This window comes from Mauremys mutica, chromosome 9, assembly GCF_020497125.1.
Source record: "Mauremys mutica isolate MM-2020 ecotype Southern chromosome 9, ASM2049712v1, whole genome shotgun sequence".
NCBI lineage: Eukaryota > Metazoa > Chordata > Testudines > Geoemydidae > Mauremys > Mauremys mutica.
The window spans coordinates 88,895,800-88,915,019 of NC_059080.1; the positions used below are offsets into that span (position 1 = coordinate 88,895,800).

Below are 19,220 nucleotides of genomic sequence, written 5' to 3' on the forward strand. Positions count from 1 at the left end.
GGCGGGCCCCTGCGCTCTGAATGCCTGGGGCTCCCCGGGGCTGAGGGTCAGAGCCCGGGGGCCCAGGCGGCAGCCCCCGTCCCCGCGGCGGCTACCTGCGGCCGTGGCCATGGGGGGGGGGGGGTTCGCAAGCGCTGCCCCGGCCGTGGTTGCCATGGAGACACCGACCGCACGCGCTTCTCTTGCCGCCCGTCCCGCCGGAGGGTTCTCCAGTGCGCCTGCGTCCCCGCATCCCACTCAGCGAGCGCCCCGGGTAAGGCTCGACCCTCGCCCCGCACCGGGCACTGCTCGGGAAGGAGCCGAGCGAGAGTCGCCCTCACGCGCCCCCACGCCAGGGTGACTCCGAACCCCCGCGTAGCCCTCCTTCTGCCAGCAAAGCCCCTCGCTTGCGAGACATGACGTGCATGGGCTTGGGGTATCCCCTGAGAGCCATGAAACCGGGGGTCCCTCCCGGTGAATGCATTGAACAGGAGTGCTCTGCAACGGGGTGAAACCGGGGGGTCCCTCCCGGTGAATGCATTGAACAGGAGTGCTCTGCAACGGGGTGAAACCGGGGGGTCCCTCCCGGTGAATGCATTGAACAGGAGTGCTCTGCAACGGGGTGAAACCGGGGGGTCCCTCCCGGTGAATGCATTGAACAGGAGTGCTCTGCAACGGGGTGAAACCGGGGGGTCCCTCCCGGTGAATGCATTGAACAGGAGTGCTCTGCAACGGGGAGAAAGCGGGGGGTCCCTCCCGGTGAATGCATTGAACAGGAGTGCTCTGCAACGGGGTGAAACCGGGGGGTCCTTCCCGGTGAATGCATTGAACAGGAGTGCTCTGCAACGGGGTGAAACCGGGGGTCCCTCCCGGTGAATGCATTGAACAGGAGTGCTCTGCAACGGGGTGAAACCGGGGGGTCCCTCCCGGTGAATGCATTGAACAGGAGTGCTCTGCAACGGGGTGAAACCGGGGGGTCCCTCCCGGTGAATGCATTGAACAGGAGTGCTCTGCAATGGGGTGAAACCGGGGGGTCCTTCCCGGTGAATGCATTGAACAGGAGTGCTCTGCAACGGGGTGAAACCGGGGGGTCCCTCCCGGTGAATGCATTGAACAGGAGTGCTCTGCAACGGGGTGAAACCGGGGGGTCCCTCCCGGTGAATGCATTGAACAGGAGTGCTCTGCAATGGGGTGAAACCGGGGGGTCCTTCCCGGTGAATGCATTGAACAGGAGTGCTCTGCAACAGGGTGAAACCGGGGGTCCCTTCCAGTGAATGAATTGAACTGGGGTGCTCTGCAATGCCGTGAGCCTGGGGATCCCTCCCCATGAAGAGCATATGGGAGCAGGGTCCCCCGACACACCTATGAAAATACCTCTCCATACAGAGGAGTTCTGTTCTGAAAAGCCATACACTTGAGGTTCCATCCACAGGAGGATGTTTGATTGGGGTCTTCCCTGCAAAGCTATGAACTGTCCACCTCCCTCTCCCCCTCACTTGTACAAGCCTTGAAATTGGTTGTCTCTCATCCTGTGATGGCATCAATTTGTCAGAACTATGAAATTGGAGGGTTGATGGGGTGCCCCTTACAGACTTCACTGGAAGAACTCTTTTTTCTGGTGCTCTGACCTGTTTTGTGTGTCCCTTTAATGGTTGCCTTACATGTTACTTAACGGAGGAATTGTTAGGAGGCAGTGTTTCCCCCTCCCCTGCCCCCACCCGTTTGCTGAAATAGCATCCTGCATAATTGCACTTTATTACTAGGCAATCTCTTTTCTTGTGCCCAGGGTTGCTGGATCATTAACCTACCACCCAGACTTCTCCCCCTCAAGGGAAATTCTCCAACACGGTGGAGCTGAACCCTTCTGAAACCCTACATCTAGGGCTAGCTAGGATTCTGACCCTTTGAAAGCTTCCCCAACCTCCCATTTTTGCTCTCTCCCATGTGATACTCCCACTCTGCTTAGGTCTCTCCCTGGATGATGGCCAAAACCACTTTACTCAACGTTGGGCTCCCACAGGCAGGATCTACAAGAGTGGGTCCGGAACCACCAGTCAATAATTGTCTCTGAGCACAACCAACAGGTAGCAAGGTCCTGTAACCACTGCACCATCTTCTGCACCCAACTTCACCAACCTGTGTTCTCCACCACATGTAGGCCACTGGTCTGTCTCCCTGACCTGGAGGGACTAATACCCAACACTCTCCAGGCCTCCAACTGAGCTTTCTCATCCCTTTATAGGGAGCTCCTACCCTTCCAGCACTGTGTCTGATAATTGAACAGGGCAGGTTGGTCCCTGGCTTCCAGACACCCTTAAAGGGGCAGACTGCCCTGTTACATATAGGTGTCTGTATCTGTCCCTCTCATTTAGTACATTTTTCTACTGTCTGTCACTATCTTAATATTACCCTTGTATACAGGACATGTGCTGCTGCCTTTCACAGGGCAGAAGCAGGGTGTATGACGGCAAAAACTTTGTTTCTACATCAAAAATAGAAAACTGGGGACACTCACTTTGTATTAGAAATTGGTAATCCCAACCTGGATGGTTATGATGGCTACTGCTTTGTCTCCAAATCTGAGCTCCTTTTCCTTGCTCCCCATCTCTTTTTCCATTCATAGGAACACAAGAATCACCATACTGGATCAGATATGTGGTCCATCTAGTCCAATATCCTGCTGAGACAGTGGCCAGCACTAGATGCTTCAGAAGAAGGTGCAAGAAACCCTGCAGTAGACAGATGAGGGATAATTTGCTCCCTAACAATTCTCCTCTTAGCCCCTAATAGTCAGAGATTGGTTTAAATCCCAAAGCATGAGATTTTATATGCCTTCCAAAACTTTTTTTTTATCATTTACTATTATAACTCTGGATATTCTTGTTATAAGTGTCCAATCTCTTTTTGAATCATGCTAATTTCTTGGCTTCAAGGGCATCCTGTGACAATAGTTCTGCAGTCTAATGTATGGTTTGTGTGAAAAAGTATTTCCTTTTATCAGCTTTGAATTTGCTGCCTTTCAGTTTCATTGGTTGTTCCCTTGTTCTTGTTTTATGAGATGGGGCAACAGACATTCCGACTCCAGTTTCTCTATACCACTTGTTATTTTGTATATTTTTCATTCCTCTCTCTTTCTGCTGGTGCTTGCAAACTGCTCATCGTTGAGATTATGACATCCTTTTAGGTGAGATTATGATGTAGAGGTAAATGAGTCAGCCACCAGCCTCTTAGTTTTTTCTCCCATTGCTTTCTCTGCTGCTGCTCTTTGACTTGTGGGATTGTGACATCCACCCCAGTAGGTTTGTGACATCAGATGCAAGTGAGCTAATCATCTCCTCTTCCTATTATTCCCCATTTTCCTTCATTCAGTAACATTCTGCAATCCTAGGTTCTTAAATGCATATATACATATGATTCAAATGACACTTAGCTTGTCCGCATTGGTCAGAAACGATAGAAGTAATATGTGTCATGTAAAATGGTGATGTCATTTGTAAAACTCTGCTATTATCGAATTATTATGTAATACAATAGTGGTCAGAGGCCTCATCTGAGATCTGGGGGCCATTGTGCTAAGGGCAGTATAATCATAAAACTATATCCAACATGATGCCTGTTACACAAAACCCATAGAACAACTCTATGGTCCTGATTCAGCAAAGCATTTAAACACATCCTTAGCCTTATATGTGAATAATCCTGTTCCTATTCAGCAAAGCACATAGGCACATGCTTTAAGTTAAGTGTTTTGCTGCCTTTGAGCCTATAAAGGCATGATGCTACTTGGGTTCATCAACTCCCACTGAAATCAAGGTCATGCCCCAGTTGAGCAAAAATTCCAAAGCAATAGTAGAATATGAAAATCGGGACACTTTAATGATAGAAAAGATCTAATTTCCAGGAGGTATCACTGGTGTACCAGTAAACTGGAAAATTTGAAAAAACACTGAATTTTGGGAGGAGAAATCCAAATTGATCTGTACTGAAAACATTTTAAGAATATAAGCACATCTCCTCTGCTGGTGTAAATTTTTATAGCTCAATGGAGCTATGCTGATTTACACCAAATGATGATGTGGCCCATAAAACTTAAATTCAAGACCTCTTTTGAAGTATTTCAAAACACACTATGTAAGAACTGTTTATTCAATTTAAAATCACTTGACAATATAAGGCCAAATTCTGCTCTTGGTTACACTTGTATAAATTGCAGTAACTGCTTTAGCTTCAATGGCATTACTCCAAATTTACACTGGTATAGCTGAGAACAAAATTTGGTCCATATAATTTTATACCGAGAACTTTCTGGCTCATTGGGCTAAATTCAGTCATGATGTAAGCAGATGCATCTCTGTTGACTTCAGTAGCATTTCATCCACTGAATTTGGCCCTTTGTGCCATTACCAATAGACTAAGGGCCAAAAAATGCCTTCATTTACATTCTTTCAAGCTTTGGATGTCAGTGAGTAACATCAGTTTCAGTGGTATGGGTGCATCTGAAGTCAGAATCTGTCCCTAAATATTGAACTATTTTATTGTTATTTAAGTGGGTTAAAGTTGGACTACTGCTGATTCCTTTTTTTTCTCTTTAGAGTTAAAAATAAGTAGCACAGATGGTTGAGTTTCAGCAGAGCCCTGATGCCAACGCAGTGAATGTTCATTTCTCAAGAGCAGATACCACAATTCTTGAGAAGGACAGTTCGCAGATTTCACAGGAAACACAAGTGACGAAAGAACTAGAGAAGGACGCTCTACCTGTCACAGATCGGATATTTTTTATTGATTTAGCCAATAAGCAACAGACAACTATCCCTTTACAAATCTTTGAACTGGAAGATCTGGAAGAACTGCACTTGGAAAAAAACTTAATTGAAAGCATCCCAGGAGACATCCATCATCTTAAGAAGGTGAAAGTTCTTTATCTGAATGAGAACTACATACACGACATCTGTGAAGAACTTGGGGAGCTGAAATATCTTCAGAGCTTAGATTTAAGTAGCAATCCACTCTCTTACAGTTCACTGCATATCATCAGCAAACTGCAGGCGCTCCGTCAGCTCAGGCTCTATGATGCAAACTTGGATAAGTTCCCAGTGGAGATCTGTAAATGCCTCCATCATGTTGAGCTGCTTGGACTATCTGGCAATAATCTAAGGTATCTGCCTAAAGAAGTAGTGAATCTGAGAAAACTTAAAGAGATCTACCTGCAAAAAAACAGATTTGAAAGCTTTCCCCTGGAGCTTTGTCATCTTCTTAATCTGGAAATAATAGATCTGGAACAAAATCTAGTGAGTTTTGTCCCTGAAGAGATTGTCTCTTTGGCAAACTTAGTGAAACTATTTTTAGCTTTCAATAACCTGTTATCAGTCCCTGATACATTGCATCACTGCCGGAGACTGACTGTGCTTGATTTGTCTAATAACCTCCTGCGTAGGCTCCCTCCTAACTTCAAGCAGCTCACAGAAATGAGCGAGCTTGGTCTGTCTGGTAACAACTTGGAAAAGTTTCCACGTCAGATTTGCCATTGGAAGTCCCTTTGCCTCATTTATTTGAAAAACACTGGCTTGCAAGTGCTACCTTCTTCCTTTACCAGATTAACCTGTATCAAGATATTAGATCTTAGTGAAAATTTCTTTGATGAATTCCCTAAGGAGATCTGTGCTATGGAAAATCTGGAAATATTGTCACTGGATGACAATCAAATATGTGAGGTATTGATTTCTTTATTTTTGGTGTGGGAGTCTATATACACTTCAAATTCACTAGGCTAATCTGCATTTCAAATGTAATAGTATGAGCCACTTAACTCTACAACATAGGGAGATAATAATATGTATGGTCTTTTGGGGCAGGATACATCTTTTTGTTCTGCGTTTGTACAGCACTTGGCACAATGGGGTCTTGGCCCATCACGGTTGTTCCTAGATGCTAAAATAATAAATAGTATTAATAATAATACAAGCCTGAATCCAAGGATGTGAGACTCAAGAATATATAACCCTCTAAAGCGTGCAAACCCCAGCAATCCTTATGCCAGGCAGCACAGCCAAATAGAGATGCCACTAGTTGGGGCAGCAGGAAACAAAGGATTCTGTTCCTGGCTCTGCTATTGTCCAGCTGTGTGATCCTGGGCAGGTCACCTCACCTCTCTTTGCCTCAGTCTCTCAATCTCTAAAATAGAGCTGATGATACTTACTCTCCTTTGCAAAGTGCTTTGAGATCTTTGGCTGGAAAGCGCCACTGTAACTGTTGAATATTATTTTTCAGGGAAGAGATCTACCCAATGCAGAAGCCAAAATGTTTTCAACCACCCATAGAGTGAGACTTCCTATTGTCATTTTTCTTCTCTCTTCCCAACAATACCAAAGCTGTTCTGCAACTTAATTTTTAATCTATTCAGATATCTACCGCTCTCTCTTCTTTAACACATTTCCAGGATGGCATTGAGCTATCTAAGGTTTTCTAAGGGATAGCTCAGTGGTTTGAGCATTGCCCTGCTAAACCCAGGGTTGTGAATTCAATCCTTGTGGGGGCCATTTAGGGAACGGGGGTAAAAATCTGTCTGGGGATTGGTCCTGCTTTGAGCAGGGGGTTGGACTAGATGACCTGCTGAGGTCCCTTCCAACCCTGATATTCTGTGATAATTATTCATTGTTTTCCTTTAACATTAATGGGAGTCTTGAAGCTATATCCCAAGGCATCAAAAATCCTTTCACCTCTAAGTACTCGATGACCCCAATTCGGTAAAAAGGTCCTTGCAGGTACTGGGGTGCAAAGCATGAACTTCACTAAGGGTGGGAGCCTAGATTTCCCAAGAATTATATGATATGGAAGAATTGTACTTCAGTGCTTTACTTGGAGGATATTTTCTTTGATGCTTGTGAAGTGTTTATTATAAGGCAGGGGTGGCCAAACTTACTGACCCTCCAAGCTGCAGACAATAATCTTCAGAAGTTTGAGAACCAGGACCATCCCTAGCTCTTCTGGGACCCTACGCAGCTCCCATGGGGGGTGGGGCCCCAGCCCTCGGGGGAGGGGGGGACGGACTAGCCCCAGTCCTCCACGGGGGTGGGGGGGAAAGACTGGCTTGGGGGGAACCACTCCCAGCACTCACTGGTGGCACGTCTGGGGCCAGGTCACTGCACTTCCCACCACCGGTGAGTGCAGGCCCAGCCCTGCTGCAGTCCTCAGGGGAGTGGGGGCGAGGCTGGGACAGAGCAGAGGTGGGAAGGGGGGGGGCTGGGGCAAGGTGGGTGCCCCAAATTTCCTGGTGCCCTACGCAGCTGCATACTTAGCATATGGGTAGGGACAGCCCTGTTGAGAACCCAGCGGGCCTGCCAGGGATTGAGGCTTCTGCCCTGTGGCGGGATGGTGGGGTCTCAGGGCTTCTGCCCTGCAGGAGGTGCCTGTCAAGGCTTGGGGGTTCTGCCCCAGGGAGGTGCCTACCAAGGCTCAGGGCTTCTGCCCTGCTTCTGTTGAAGCCCTGGCAGGTGCCTCCCACAGGGCTAAAGCCCCAAGACCTCTCTCCCTGCTGGGTAGAAGCACCTAGACGTGGGCAAACTACAGCCTTCCCTACCTGGCCCTCCATACAGTTGTGCAACCCTGATGTGGCCCTCGAGCCAAAAAGTTTGCCCACCTCTGCCCTAACCCCACCACCCCACTGTGGGGCTGAAACCCTGAGCTCCCCCCATCCAGTGGAAAATGTGGGGGATGACATGGTGGGCTCCGCAAGCTGCACTTTAACTATTAAAGACCCACGTGTGGCTCGCAAGCCCCGGTTTGGCCACCCCTGTTATAAGGCATTAGTACAAGCTGTTTGTGATGTGAGACACTGTTATACGCTACCCAAAGGCAGCAAGGTGCTAGAACAACACATTCTTAAAGCCATTGGAGCGGATGAGTGACGGTAGCTTAATTAAAATTGCAGTTAATAAAACTGATAGTTATTATGTTTACAACGTTTGTTTCCTAATGCTGATGTGCATCACAGCCTCACCACCCCCGGTAACCGATTGTCACTGACAAACAGATATTCAGCCAGGAAAAAAGGAACCAAAACCAAACCACTATAAAGTGAAAAGCTAGACATGGTAACCTGCTTTGAATAGTAGAGATTAGATGCTAAAAGGGCCTGGTTCTATTTATTCCTAATTTTTTCTGAAGTAATGGTCTGATAATTGCATTTGCCTAGGATCAATAAATGTGACATACTATTTGAAACAGAGCAGGAGGCAAGTTTACAATGGATGTACAAGTTGTTAATGCTTTTAGATCCATTATTTTATGCTAGCCTAGGGGACAATTATACAGCTGAAACCTGTCAATATATGAACAATAATGGGTGTCTTCCTCTTATGGCATCAAAACCCATTTCCCTTTTGTGATATAATGCAATCCTCCCCATCTTGTGCCAGGAGATCGTGATTCGTTTTATTTTTTTTCCCTTGAAGGCTACATTTGTGGAAGTGGTAATATATGCAAATGACCCAATATAACATTTTAATTTATGTAAATTAACTTATAATACACAGATACTATCAGAGGGATCGGGAGCACTGTTACATTTCATTCTCCAGGCAGCCACTTCTGGAAGGAACATATATATGCTAAGAATTAGCCTAATTCAGATTAAGTTTACACAGAGACACCTTTCAGTAAGGGAAAATAGCAGGGAAACATTTCAAAAATTTCAATCATAATGTGGCAATATTATAGAATGTGGCCAGCATGATATTCTTCGTTGATCTGTAGTAATGTGACAGTGTTTCCCAGAACAACAAATAACAAAACATAGCTATTTAATGGATATAAATTTTTTTTAAAATGTATGTTTTGGAACATGCCTAGATACCTCCAGAGGTGACGAGACTCTCTAACTTAAAATGCCTTGGTCTGACTGGAAACAGATTCAGTGTCTTTCCAGAGGAAGTCTTTCTCCTTCAGTCATTAGAGAAATTATATCTGGGACAAGATAAAGGGATCAAATTCATGACTCTTCCAAGAGACATCAGCAAACTGCAGGTAGGAAAAAGAGCAGAGAGAGGAGCTCAGTAATAACTCTGCCTGGTACCACAAAGAAGCACAGAAGAATTAAGCTGTTTGAAGAGAATGAATCCCAGTCCTACAGGCTTTCCACAAATGCACCTTCCATGGACAATGGGATTTGGTGCACAGGGCCTGTCAACAGCAGGTGCTGAGCACACTAAAGTCCCATTTAATTTGATGGGACACAACAGCTTGCAGAATTGGACCCACTGAGGTCTGGCAGGATTGGGTACAGGGCCAGCTCCAGGTTTTTTGCTGCCTCAAGCAGCAATAAAATAAATAAAATAAAAATAAGAGCCGCGATCACGATCTGCAGCTCTACCACTACCACTTCAGTCTTTGGCAGCAATTCGGTGGCAGGTTCTTCGCTCCGAGAGGGAGTGAGGGACCCACCGCCGAATTGCCACCGAAGACCCGGACGTGCCACTCCTCACCGTTGGCCACCCCAAGCAGCTGCTTGCTGGGCTGGTACCTGGAGTTGGCTCTGATTGGGTAAAACATTTGTAACAAACAGGTCTTGTTAAAGTTGATGGACCCAAAACTTAGATATCTCTATATTATATGTAACCTATTTCACATAGATTCTCTCTATTATTTCCATCTCCCTATGTGGAATAGGTTATGTATGTATATCTTTCTGATCCCCGGCTGTAACATTGTTAAACCCATGTTTTACTGGGTGATCAATCACCACTAAGCCCTAGGCAATAAGCCACTTTACAATTGCTGATGGAATTCATGTTTTCCCTTCTCTCTGCCTGCCTACAGAGCAGCCGCTATACCTTTCAAGAGGTTGCTAGCATGCAGGAGTGACAGAAGGACCACATAGTGCATGTGCATAACTATGAACCAAGGCAAAGGAAGTAAATCCTCAAGCCTTGATAGGTCATGCTGCACTTTAAAGAGATGCTCAAACACTGCTGGATAAATTTATCCAGTTATATCACACTCATTACCATAGTATCTGAGCACCTAACAATGCTATCACCCTAGTCGTATGTTTTGCATTTGCCAATGTTCAGTTGTGCATTGTTCAATGATCTCCCTAAGGAAACAAATCCTTTTTTTTTTTTTAAAATAGAAAATCATGCATTTTTTTTCCAGAATCTGAAAGAGCTGTACCTAGAGAACAATTGTCTGGAGTACCTGCCACCTTCCATAGGCTTACTGAGCAACCTAGAAATAGTTGACTGTCACAACAACCTCCTTAAAGAACTCCCAGACTCCATATGTCAAGTACAAGGTGAAAAAACATCCTATGCATTTCTGTCTGTAAGGGCACAGGTTTAAGCAGGGATTTCAGAGTTCAAAAAAATCTTCCTCTTTTCACCCAGACACCTTTTCTGGTCCAAAAAAGAGACTAGATTGAGTAATCAGTATTATTAAAAATTCTTATTGTTTGATGATCGGTTGAAGACTTTCCCTATTGAATAGATTCAGATCAATATACACCACGGGAAAGTTAATGATCCGCAGATATAAGTGGCATTGTTTTTTCAGATTGGTCAATTTATGACAAAGTAGAACAATTAACAATTCTTGCGGCTTTCTTACCAAGAAAGCATTTTGCTGCTTCACAAAACTCCGAGTCTGCGGCACAGATGCAGTGTGTAGGTGGTGTTTATGTAACCCACACCCACTCAGTGTGGCCTTCTCTCCTCCCCTAGTGGTGGTTGGGCCACAAATAGAGGTTAATAAGCCTGATTCAGCCTTGGCTAACAGACTGGTGTCTTTTAAGCTTAGAGGATCATACTTTAAGATCCCCAGCTCCCAAGTCTATTTCTCGTTGCCAGCGACCCACCTCAGGGTGTGGCGTATCATTTAGGAAATGAAGCTTTCTGTTGAGTGCTTCACTCTAGTTCCTAATTTTGGGGAAAAACAATTTTGTATTCTTGCAATTATCTTGAGCCGAAGCCTAAAAACTTATAAGTCAGGGCTGTGGAAGTAGAAAGGCACAACATCAGTAACACCCTTGTTGATATTTTTGTAGAAAAAAAGAATTTTGATCATACCATTAAAATAAACATATTGGTGTTCTTGAAATCCTGTGAAAAATCTCTTTATACTATAGAATGAAACAACCTATTGATGTGCTGGGAAATATTTATATACACAGAGTAAATATTTCACACCCCAGCAATACATTGTTTAATTGTAAGCACACCCAGGGGAACACTCCAGATTATTATTAGTCTGTGCATTGCAGTTTTGTGATTTTATTTGTTCAGGTTTGCAAAGATTGCTTGTTCAGAACAATCAGTTGTTCCAACTCCCAGAAAACTTGGACAATCTTCAGAAGCTGCAGCTTGTCTTGCTGGATGGGAACCCTATGACAGACCCTCCAATTGAGGTGTGCAGCCAGGGGAACTTGGCTATCAGGGAGTATTTACAGGAAAAGAGGCATCAAAAGGCCAAGGCTACAAAGGTACAAGGCATAAGAGATCTAATACACTGCACAAATTGCATTAATAACCCAGTGTTTTACACAACATTCTACAGGGCATGCATGCAAGGTCCTGAAGTATCTTAAAAATTCTGTCAGCTATGATGGGGCAGTAAAGCAGCAGATACCTCCTTGTGTTCTATGGAGTCTCTATCTCATTACCAAATGGGGAATTGGCAGGGGAATGGCCACTGGGTCCATGCACAATGCAGAGCCATTAAGCCAAATCCTTGCTTGGGGAAGAAGCTATAAACTGCATCCTTTAGTCCCAAGACTGTAGAACCTGGAGGCACAAAGATTCAGCCTGGAATGGCCTTAGATCAGTGATACTCAGACTGAGGCTCAGGAGCCGCAAGTGGCTCTTCAATGTGTTTCCTGGAGCTCTTTGTAGCACATATTAAAACAGTGATAATTAACAACCAATCAGGATGCTTGTACTATGTTATTAACCAATTGTAAAATACTTAGTTGTTTTGCTGTGAGATTCTAATTATATAATATAAGAGAAAGTGAAACAATTACTGTGGCTCTTTTGGGTAATAGTGATTGCTAATTTGGCTCCTGAACCACTGAGGTTTGAGTATCACTGCCCTAGATGGTTATTAGAAGCTCAGTGTACAGCACCAGTAGGCAATAGCATCATTTTGCTCAAAAGATGGGGATGAGGAACAAGGGGCAGGTCCTCAGTTGCTGATTCTCCTGTACTTCAAATTCTTCCCTTCCCCCAGTTATTGTCTCTTATTTCTAACACATTGCTACCCAACATCTGAAAGGAAACAACTTCCCTTTCATTGGATCCAATGTAGGACCATTAGCTAGGTCCAAATTGGCTGTAGGTACATGGGCTAACATAACAGCCAAATAGTGACATTTAAAGTTGGGAAGCTGACTTCTCCACTTGAAGTCCTTGCCTTGACCAAAGCGTTGAGAGAACAACAATGAGAGTGTTCCCTCCCTTAGAGAAATTTTAGTTTAATTTTAAAATAGCACATGGAAATAATCTGAAAAATATAATTTAGTTGGTTGGCACATCTTACTTTAAATTTAGTTTAACCATGAATTTAACCTCAGTTTACTCCAGCAGACCCCAATGCATTCAGCTTTTTGCATCAATACTAGCCAGCAGTGCTCAAGTCAAGTCACCCTCTTCTTCTCTAGGTAACAATATTGTTCCATCCTCTCTTTCAGATCCAGGCTTGGTGGCGTGGGCAGATGGTGCGGAAGGGGCTTGGAATTTTTGCTGAGATTCAAAAACTGTTAAAGAAAGGAAAGAAAGATAAGAAAGGAAAAGAAAAGGGGAAAGAGAAGCCTGGCAAAGGTGCAAAGGGCAAAAAGTAGTAATTCCGTAAATGATTTGTACATCAAACTGTTTAGAACTCTTGTACATTGGGAAGACAGATACTTTCTTGCTTCTCCCTGTAAGGGATAATCAATACTAAAATTTCCAGAACACTGAACATTACAATTAAAAAATAACGTAGGTGTTTTATGGCCAGTTTTGTGCATATGTCAAAATTTGTCCAGTTAAATGAGGTTAGATGGTAAAATTATTTATATGATTGCAAAGCACAAGGGCAGTTGATTAACTGGAAGTGAATTGTATCTGTGGAGCTCTGTGCTGACTACATTCTTTAAAATTTATGTCTTCTGTAATGAGAATGGTCTTACAGTGGTTTAGTGTTTTCATAACATCCCCACTGGGTCAGGCCAGTGGTCCATCTAGCCCTGTATCCCATCTTCTGACAGTGGCCAATGCCAGGTTCTTCAGAGGGAATGAACAGAACAGGCAATCACAGTCTACTCCCAGCTTCTGGCAAACAGAGGTTAGGGAAACCCAGAGCATGGGGTTGCATTCCTGCCCATCCTGGCTAATAGCTATTGATGGACCTATCCTCCAGGAACTTATCTAGCTTTTTTTTTTTTAAACCCTATTATAGTTTTGGCCTTCACAGCATCCCCTGGCAAAGAGTTCCACAGGTTGACTATGCGTTGTGTGAAGTAGGACTTCCTTTTGTTTTAAACCTGCTATTAATTGTATTGGGTGACCCCTCGTCCAGCTGCACTACTATAGAGTTTTAAATGTATGTATACTATTAGACAGCACTTTGCCTACCACTGAGGTGCAGCCACCTCTGGGGAAAAAAATACAACTGTAGCATCAAACAGAGCAATACTACACAAGAGTTTAATGAGAAGTGATGACTGCCTCACTCAGCAATACAAGAGGAATGTTAGGTGAAATATAATTATTCCCACCAGGACATATAAAAAAAGTCCAAAATTTCTAGATTTTTGCAAAAATGTCCCTTTTTAATGGAAAATTTTGAGTAGGTCTAGTCACAGCATTTAATAACTGCAAATTGTCAGGCCCTCAGATTTATGTCTAGTCCCAAAAACAATTCATGCAATTGCAAAATGTCTTCATATAAAAGGCATATTTGCAACACAGTGAATTTGCAAACTACAAAATGGTACTGTGATTTCTGGGTTTCACATATTAATGCCCCTGCTCATATAGAGCAATTTATGGATGTTTCTCGTGCGTTAGTATAACCCATTTACACAGCACGCCACAAACAGAGGGCCAAACTCTGAATCACTGCCTAGTATTGACTTAGTACTGCTCAGGCAATGCCTCCTTCCCTTGACTTCGCTGAGAGATTTATCTGGGTAAGGCCTGAATCCAAATTGAGAGGCAGGCTGTGACTAGCCCATATGCTGCTTCACAGAGCATGAGTGGGTGGTCTGTGTGAGGGGGAGGCAAAAATTGCAGTCCCACTCCCTCCCAGCATGTACTAGAGGTGGGGAGAAGAAGGTAGGGCGTTGGTCCTTCCCCATTGGCTCACACAACGGAGGGGTATGATAGGGTCACCATATTTCAGGTTCCCAAAAATACTGGGAACACTGCTATGGGGGGAGCTGGAGGGGTGTGTGTACTGGGGGTGCTGGACAGGGTACCTGGAGCCTCATTCTCAAGGTGAGGGGCAGTGTCACACCCTGTCAGGGTGACAGAGCAGCTGGTACAGACCCAGGAGGCAGTACCTCCCTGTGGGCCTCTCCCCCGAGCCAGGGCTTGGGCAGGTAGGATCCAGCAGCTGAAAGGCTGTGGCTGAAAGGAAGGGACCAATTGATGCAGAGAGACAGTGCTTTCTGAGTTGTAACAGCTGCGCCGCAAAAATCCTGGACATTGCCTCTTATTTGAAAAATCTGCCTAGGCTGAGGATCAAAAAAGAGTCCTGTCTGGGAAAACTCTAGATATGCAATACTCCCTGAAGGGATGTAGAAGCATGGGCAAATCAGATAGAGTGCTTCCATCCTGGAGCTTTCTATGCAGGGCTGGGCCTACGTTCCACAACTAAGGATTTGGTCAATAGATTGTTGACCTTCAAGACTCCCTGCAAAAGCCATCTATCTAATAGGTCTTCTGATGAAAGCAGGGGCACTTTGGGTGGAGTGGGATGGAGTTTTGCTGCTGTTTGAGTTGCATGCAAATACTTCCATTGTATTGGATTACTAGATGATATTTTAATGGATTGGGGGACATGATTGCTGTTAAGGCCCCTAGATCTTATACAAAGGGGTTTGGAGGTAAGATTTTTTTTTTAAACCAGAAGAACAAATAAATAAGGCATGTTTCTGACCCTTGAAAACCTTGCAGACTAAATAAAACAAAACATGACACAAGACAATAATTCAAGTTAGGGAGGGTACAGGACTGATTGAAGAGGGTGTTGCTGGAAGAGGGGGGGATTTGAAGGAAATCTAGGACATTTGGCAGATGTGAATAGAGACAGGAGGTTACTGTAATCAAGGGAAGAGACAACCTGCATATTGACAAGGGTTTCCACATTAGAAGTAAGATTCTCCTGGCATGATATTTATTGCTAGAAATGGACACATGCTCTTTGCTTCTTTTTAATGTTTGCATCATCAGAGTTCCATGCTCACCTTTACAGAATTTCTTTTCTGAAAACAGCTTTATGCCACGTCTGACCAAACATACAATTTGATCTCTGTTTTGCCTCCTGCGGATAGTAAAGTGTATTTTTACAATCAAGCTGTTACTAGAAAAAGGAAGTTCAGAGATGCCCAAATGAAATCATAGAGTAAACAGTGTAGTAATTCAGTATGGGAAGGGTAAACAAAGCAGCAGTCTATTTGGCAGTTACACATATTGAGCAGCCAGAAGAGAGGATTTTCCTCTACAGAAATTAATGCCCACAGTATAGCCGGTGCTGAAAGCTGCCAAAGAATCTTCAAAATACTAAACTCCTGCACAGAAGGGGTTTCCGGCAGAGGCTCCTTCCTGAGTAAAGTGACTTGGGCTGAGAATGAGCCTAGTGTGTCTTTGCCACTGGGAAAAGCTTTCTACATGGAGGCTCAGGGCTAATTGAGCAGTACTTTATTACTCAATTTGTCCCATGATTTCAATAGGACTCCTCACTTAAGGGGCAGCTTCTGATACTACCACTTAGTAACTGTACCTTACTTTACAAATAATCCCATTGAAGTCAATGGGGCATCTCGTGGATTAAGACGCTACTCAACATGAGTACATGTTGCAGAATCTGGCCCTTTTAAAGGCAGCAATTAACATGAGCAAGGGTGGGTGAATCTGGCCCTATCAAACAAAACAACAGAAGGGTTACTGAACATTCTAGTCAGCTCCTTAGTTTAATGGGTCAGATGGGCTGAGCTCAAGATTGGGGACCAGGAAATCCTAAACTCTCTTCCTGATTATTCTGCCCTGTATGGCCTAGAGTAAAGCACGCAACTTTTTTGTGCTGATTTTCTCCATCTGCAAAGCAGAAAGAATAATAATACTAACAGTACCTACTTCACAGGGTCATTGTGAGAATGTGATGGGAGGCTTGTGCTGCATATCAAACATGTAATACATGCCCTATGGGCCTAAGCCAGGACCCAGAGGCAGGAGCAGCAGAAGCTTCCTAAAAGTTGGGGCCCACTGGCATCCTTCCCCCAAACCCCTCACCACCACCCTTCCCCGGAAGCCCCATCCCTCTCCACCCATCACTCACCCTCCAGCCATGGCCCCCATCCCCCATTCCAGCACCCCTGCTTACAGGAGTCACTAGAAGGACTCTGTCACAGGGGGTGCTCTACTCACCACTGGATGGCACCTCCTGCTGGCAGTTAGCTCCAGCTGGTTCAGCAATCCCTTTCTTCTCTTCCCACATGCCATTCTCAATCCACTCCACAGACTTCCAACACAGCTGCTTTGTGACTCATCCATCCAGCCAGATTACACTGTGGTTTCCCCTTCTAAGGGAGTCTCTTAAGGTCTCTCTTCCACCAGCAGCATTAGGCAGGCCTCAAACCTGCTGTCTTGTCCCACAGTAACTCAGGCAGTCTTCCCATTCACTGCTCCTAGCAGTACCACTCTGCAGTAGATGGTAGGAAAACCCAGGCCCACACACTACTCTAGGTTCCAATTCAGGGTCCTGTAAAAAGCTATTAAGGTCTGTGTTTACACCCACTTTATTGCTCTCATCCCTAGACCCCTTCCTACCATGCTGCTTCTCCCTGGGGTAAGGGAGAAGATCTGCAAACTCATCTCTGTTGCTAGCTTCCTGGCTTTATAGAGGCCCTGCCTCTTCCCTCACAGTTGAGCTTCTTCCTAATTAGTGCCCTCCAAGCAACCTAAACCTCCCCCATTTGGAGCTTAATTGATGGATTGGGCCCACCTGTCCTAATTCAACTCTCTCAGGGCTGGTGTGAGGAGCACACTGCATCACAGAGTCCCATTGCTTTCAAGGAGCAGTGGATCAGACCCTTAATGCTAATGGCTAGACTCCATGGCTGTACCTACTGAGAGAGGCAACACAGAGTAGTCTAGGTAGAGGGCAATAAAGATTGTTGCAGGGGCTGAAGCAGACCCTCACATAAGCAGGAAGAGCCCCAAGGGATCCTGTAATTTGTTGCAGTCGTACCCAGAATGCCTATGGCTTGCTCTGCAGCCCAGCATTGCCATGGGAATTGTCCTTCAATCTGCTGTGGTCCTTTTATAGCCCCCATATGTCATTGGCATAGCATACAGGGGCCAGAATTGTGTGCAGTCCTGAATTATGAATAAGTGTTCCAACGTGCTCCAACCTTTCTATCAGCAAATATGCTTAAGGGCATTACCACAAATGAGGCAGAAGAGGCTCACATTTAAAAGGTAGCTTATTAAAAACAGTTAGATATGTATATAAGAAAGATAGACCTTCCTTACATACCCAGACATTTGGAGTTTATGTGATCAAATGGAGTTATCTGTGTATTTCACACATCAAATAACGTTGTGTAGTTGGGGACTATTTCAAGAGACACGATGAAAACAAATTTACTAGTAAAAAATAGGCTATTTTCTGAGTCAGAATCACACAATACATAATGCATGTGCTACTTGGAAAGGTCTTTTCATAAACCCAGGCCCTGCATCAATAGTCAAAGTGAACGTTCCTTTTGGCGTCCTGCTTAAAGCTTTCCAGTTGTCTCTGCTGTGATTCCAGAAGGGCCCACCTTTGCATCCCTATCTCTGTGAATGCAGGCAGCTTTGACAAATCTGTTAACAACTTGCTAAACCACATTCCACAGTCACGACAAGATGATGGCCGAAGACTGACGTCCAACTCTGAAAGTTCTTTGAGTGCAGTTAAGTCTTGAAAGAAAGTGGCCCATCCTTCATCAGAAACACTGTCATTATAACTCAGGTCTAGGGTCTGTAATTTGGCTAGATGACCAGCTTGGACCTCTAATGCTGAAAGAAATGGATATTGGAATACACAATGAATATATACTTACAAATATTGTTTCAAAAAGCATATGACTAAGAATAGTGCTCTTTAACTACCGTGTTATTTAAGGTCCTTTAGGAATAAAACATGGGAATGTTTGGTTACTAAGTGATATGAAACATGTTGCTCAAACTAATCAGAGATACTTGCTATTGGTCTCACAAACCCTATTTTATCGCAAAAGACATTGTGTAGTTTACAACATGCAATTCAAAGGGAACTAAAGGGATTACAAAGGTGTTAGGTTAAAAGTGTGTGGCAACCTCATGAAGGATCAGTCAGATGGCGTTTAATGTCAAGCATAGGATGAAACTGACAGGAAGATTTTACAGTGAGATTTGGAGAGAGAAAAATGTTGAAAGAGCCATGCCTAATTCTGGAAAGTTCATGGGAGTGGGGGCCACGGTAGAGTCTTGTCTACCCTAAGAAAATTAGGACCTGTAATTTACCACTGGTGCCATTTGGACAGTGGTAGCAATGGTGAAGGCTGTAGGGTCAACAGGGCTCAAGCATTTTTTACCATTGTGTGGTCTACAGGGACCCCAAAAGTTTTAAAGCAGCTGTTACTGTACTGCCAACTCCAAGCATTCAAAAGTCATGTGTCAGGCTCCCAAAAATCAACAGACTGACTTAAAAATCATGAGATTAAAAAAAAATTATGAGAATTTTAAATTTGATTTCTGGTGTTTGAAACTTCAGGGTTCACATTTTCCAGCATTTCTCAGCAACTAAGAGGGCTAGAAATTTACTTTTAAAAAAAGCTGATATTCTCTTCTAATAACATGACTCCAAGAGTTAGGGCTTTCACAAAAAAAAAAATCAAGAGATTTGGCACCACTGCAGTTACGTGTAATGCTGTTAAAATATAATTTAGCTGGAGTTACTGAGCCCAGAAATACTGGTTGTGCAATATAAAACTTCTCAAAAGTGGCTTTAAATCTAGTGTTTGCATT

General features: G+C 44.3%; 3 protein-coding genes across 16 annotated transcripts in view; 1 reads left to right on the top strand and 2 right to left on the bottom strand.

Moving 5' to 3' along the window:
• The window catches only part of LRRC34 (leucine rich repeat containing 34), a 34,249-nt gene extending 31,709 nt beyond the window's left edge, over positions 1-2,540 (bottom strand). Inside the window, exon 1 of one of the 4 annotated variants that reach the window (XM_045029364.1) lies at positions 2,522-2,540. The gene's annotated coding sequence lies outside the window, so the exon portion shown is untranslated. Of the gene's footprint in view, positions 1-95; positions 141-168; positions 217-2,521 lie in introns of those variants that run through there. The other 3 variants (XM_045029361.1, XM_045029356.1, XM_045029357.1) reach the window with 3 other exon arrangements.
• On the top strand, positions 1-13,000 carry LRRIQ4 (leucine rich repeats and IQ motif containing 4). 11 transcript variants are annotated; one of them, XM_045029353.1, is made up of 6 exons: positions 1-253; positions 4,572-5,690; positions 8,827-9,000; positions 10,129-10,267; positions 11,253-11,374; positions 12,656-13,000. In XM_045029353.1, the coding sequence occupies exons 2-6, from the start codon at positions 4,593-4,595 to the stop codon at positions 12,803-12,805; spliced, it is 1,683 nt and encodes a 560-aa protein (XP_044885288.1). In that variant the 5' UTR covers positions 1-253; positions 4,572-4,592; the 3' UTR covers positions 12,806-13,000. The 11 variants fall into 11 exon arrangements, with proteins under 11 accessions (XP_044885288.1, XP_044885289.1, XP_044885278.1 ...); XM_045029343.1 differs by having other exon boundaries at positions 3-253; positions 11,253-11,449; positions 12,656-12,998; XM_045029347.1 differs by lacking the exon at positions 1-253 and adding an exon at positions 266-336 and having other exon boundaries at positions 11,253-11,449; positions 12,656-12,999.
• Positions 9,457-19,220, bottom strand: part of LRRC31 (leucine rich repeat containing 31) — a 26,666-nt gene continuing 16,902 nt past the window's right edge. The window contains exons 9-10 of the mRNA XM_045029355.1: positions 16,596-18,230; positions 9,457-12,721 (exon numbers count right to left, since the gene is read on the bottom strand). Of these exons, the coding sequence (XP_044885290.1) occupies positions 17,911-18,230 (320 nt within the window). The 3' untranslated portion in view covers positions 9,457-12,721; positions 16,596-17,910. The remainder of the gene's footprint in view (positions 12,722-16,595; positions 18,231-19,220) is intronic.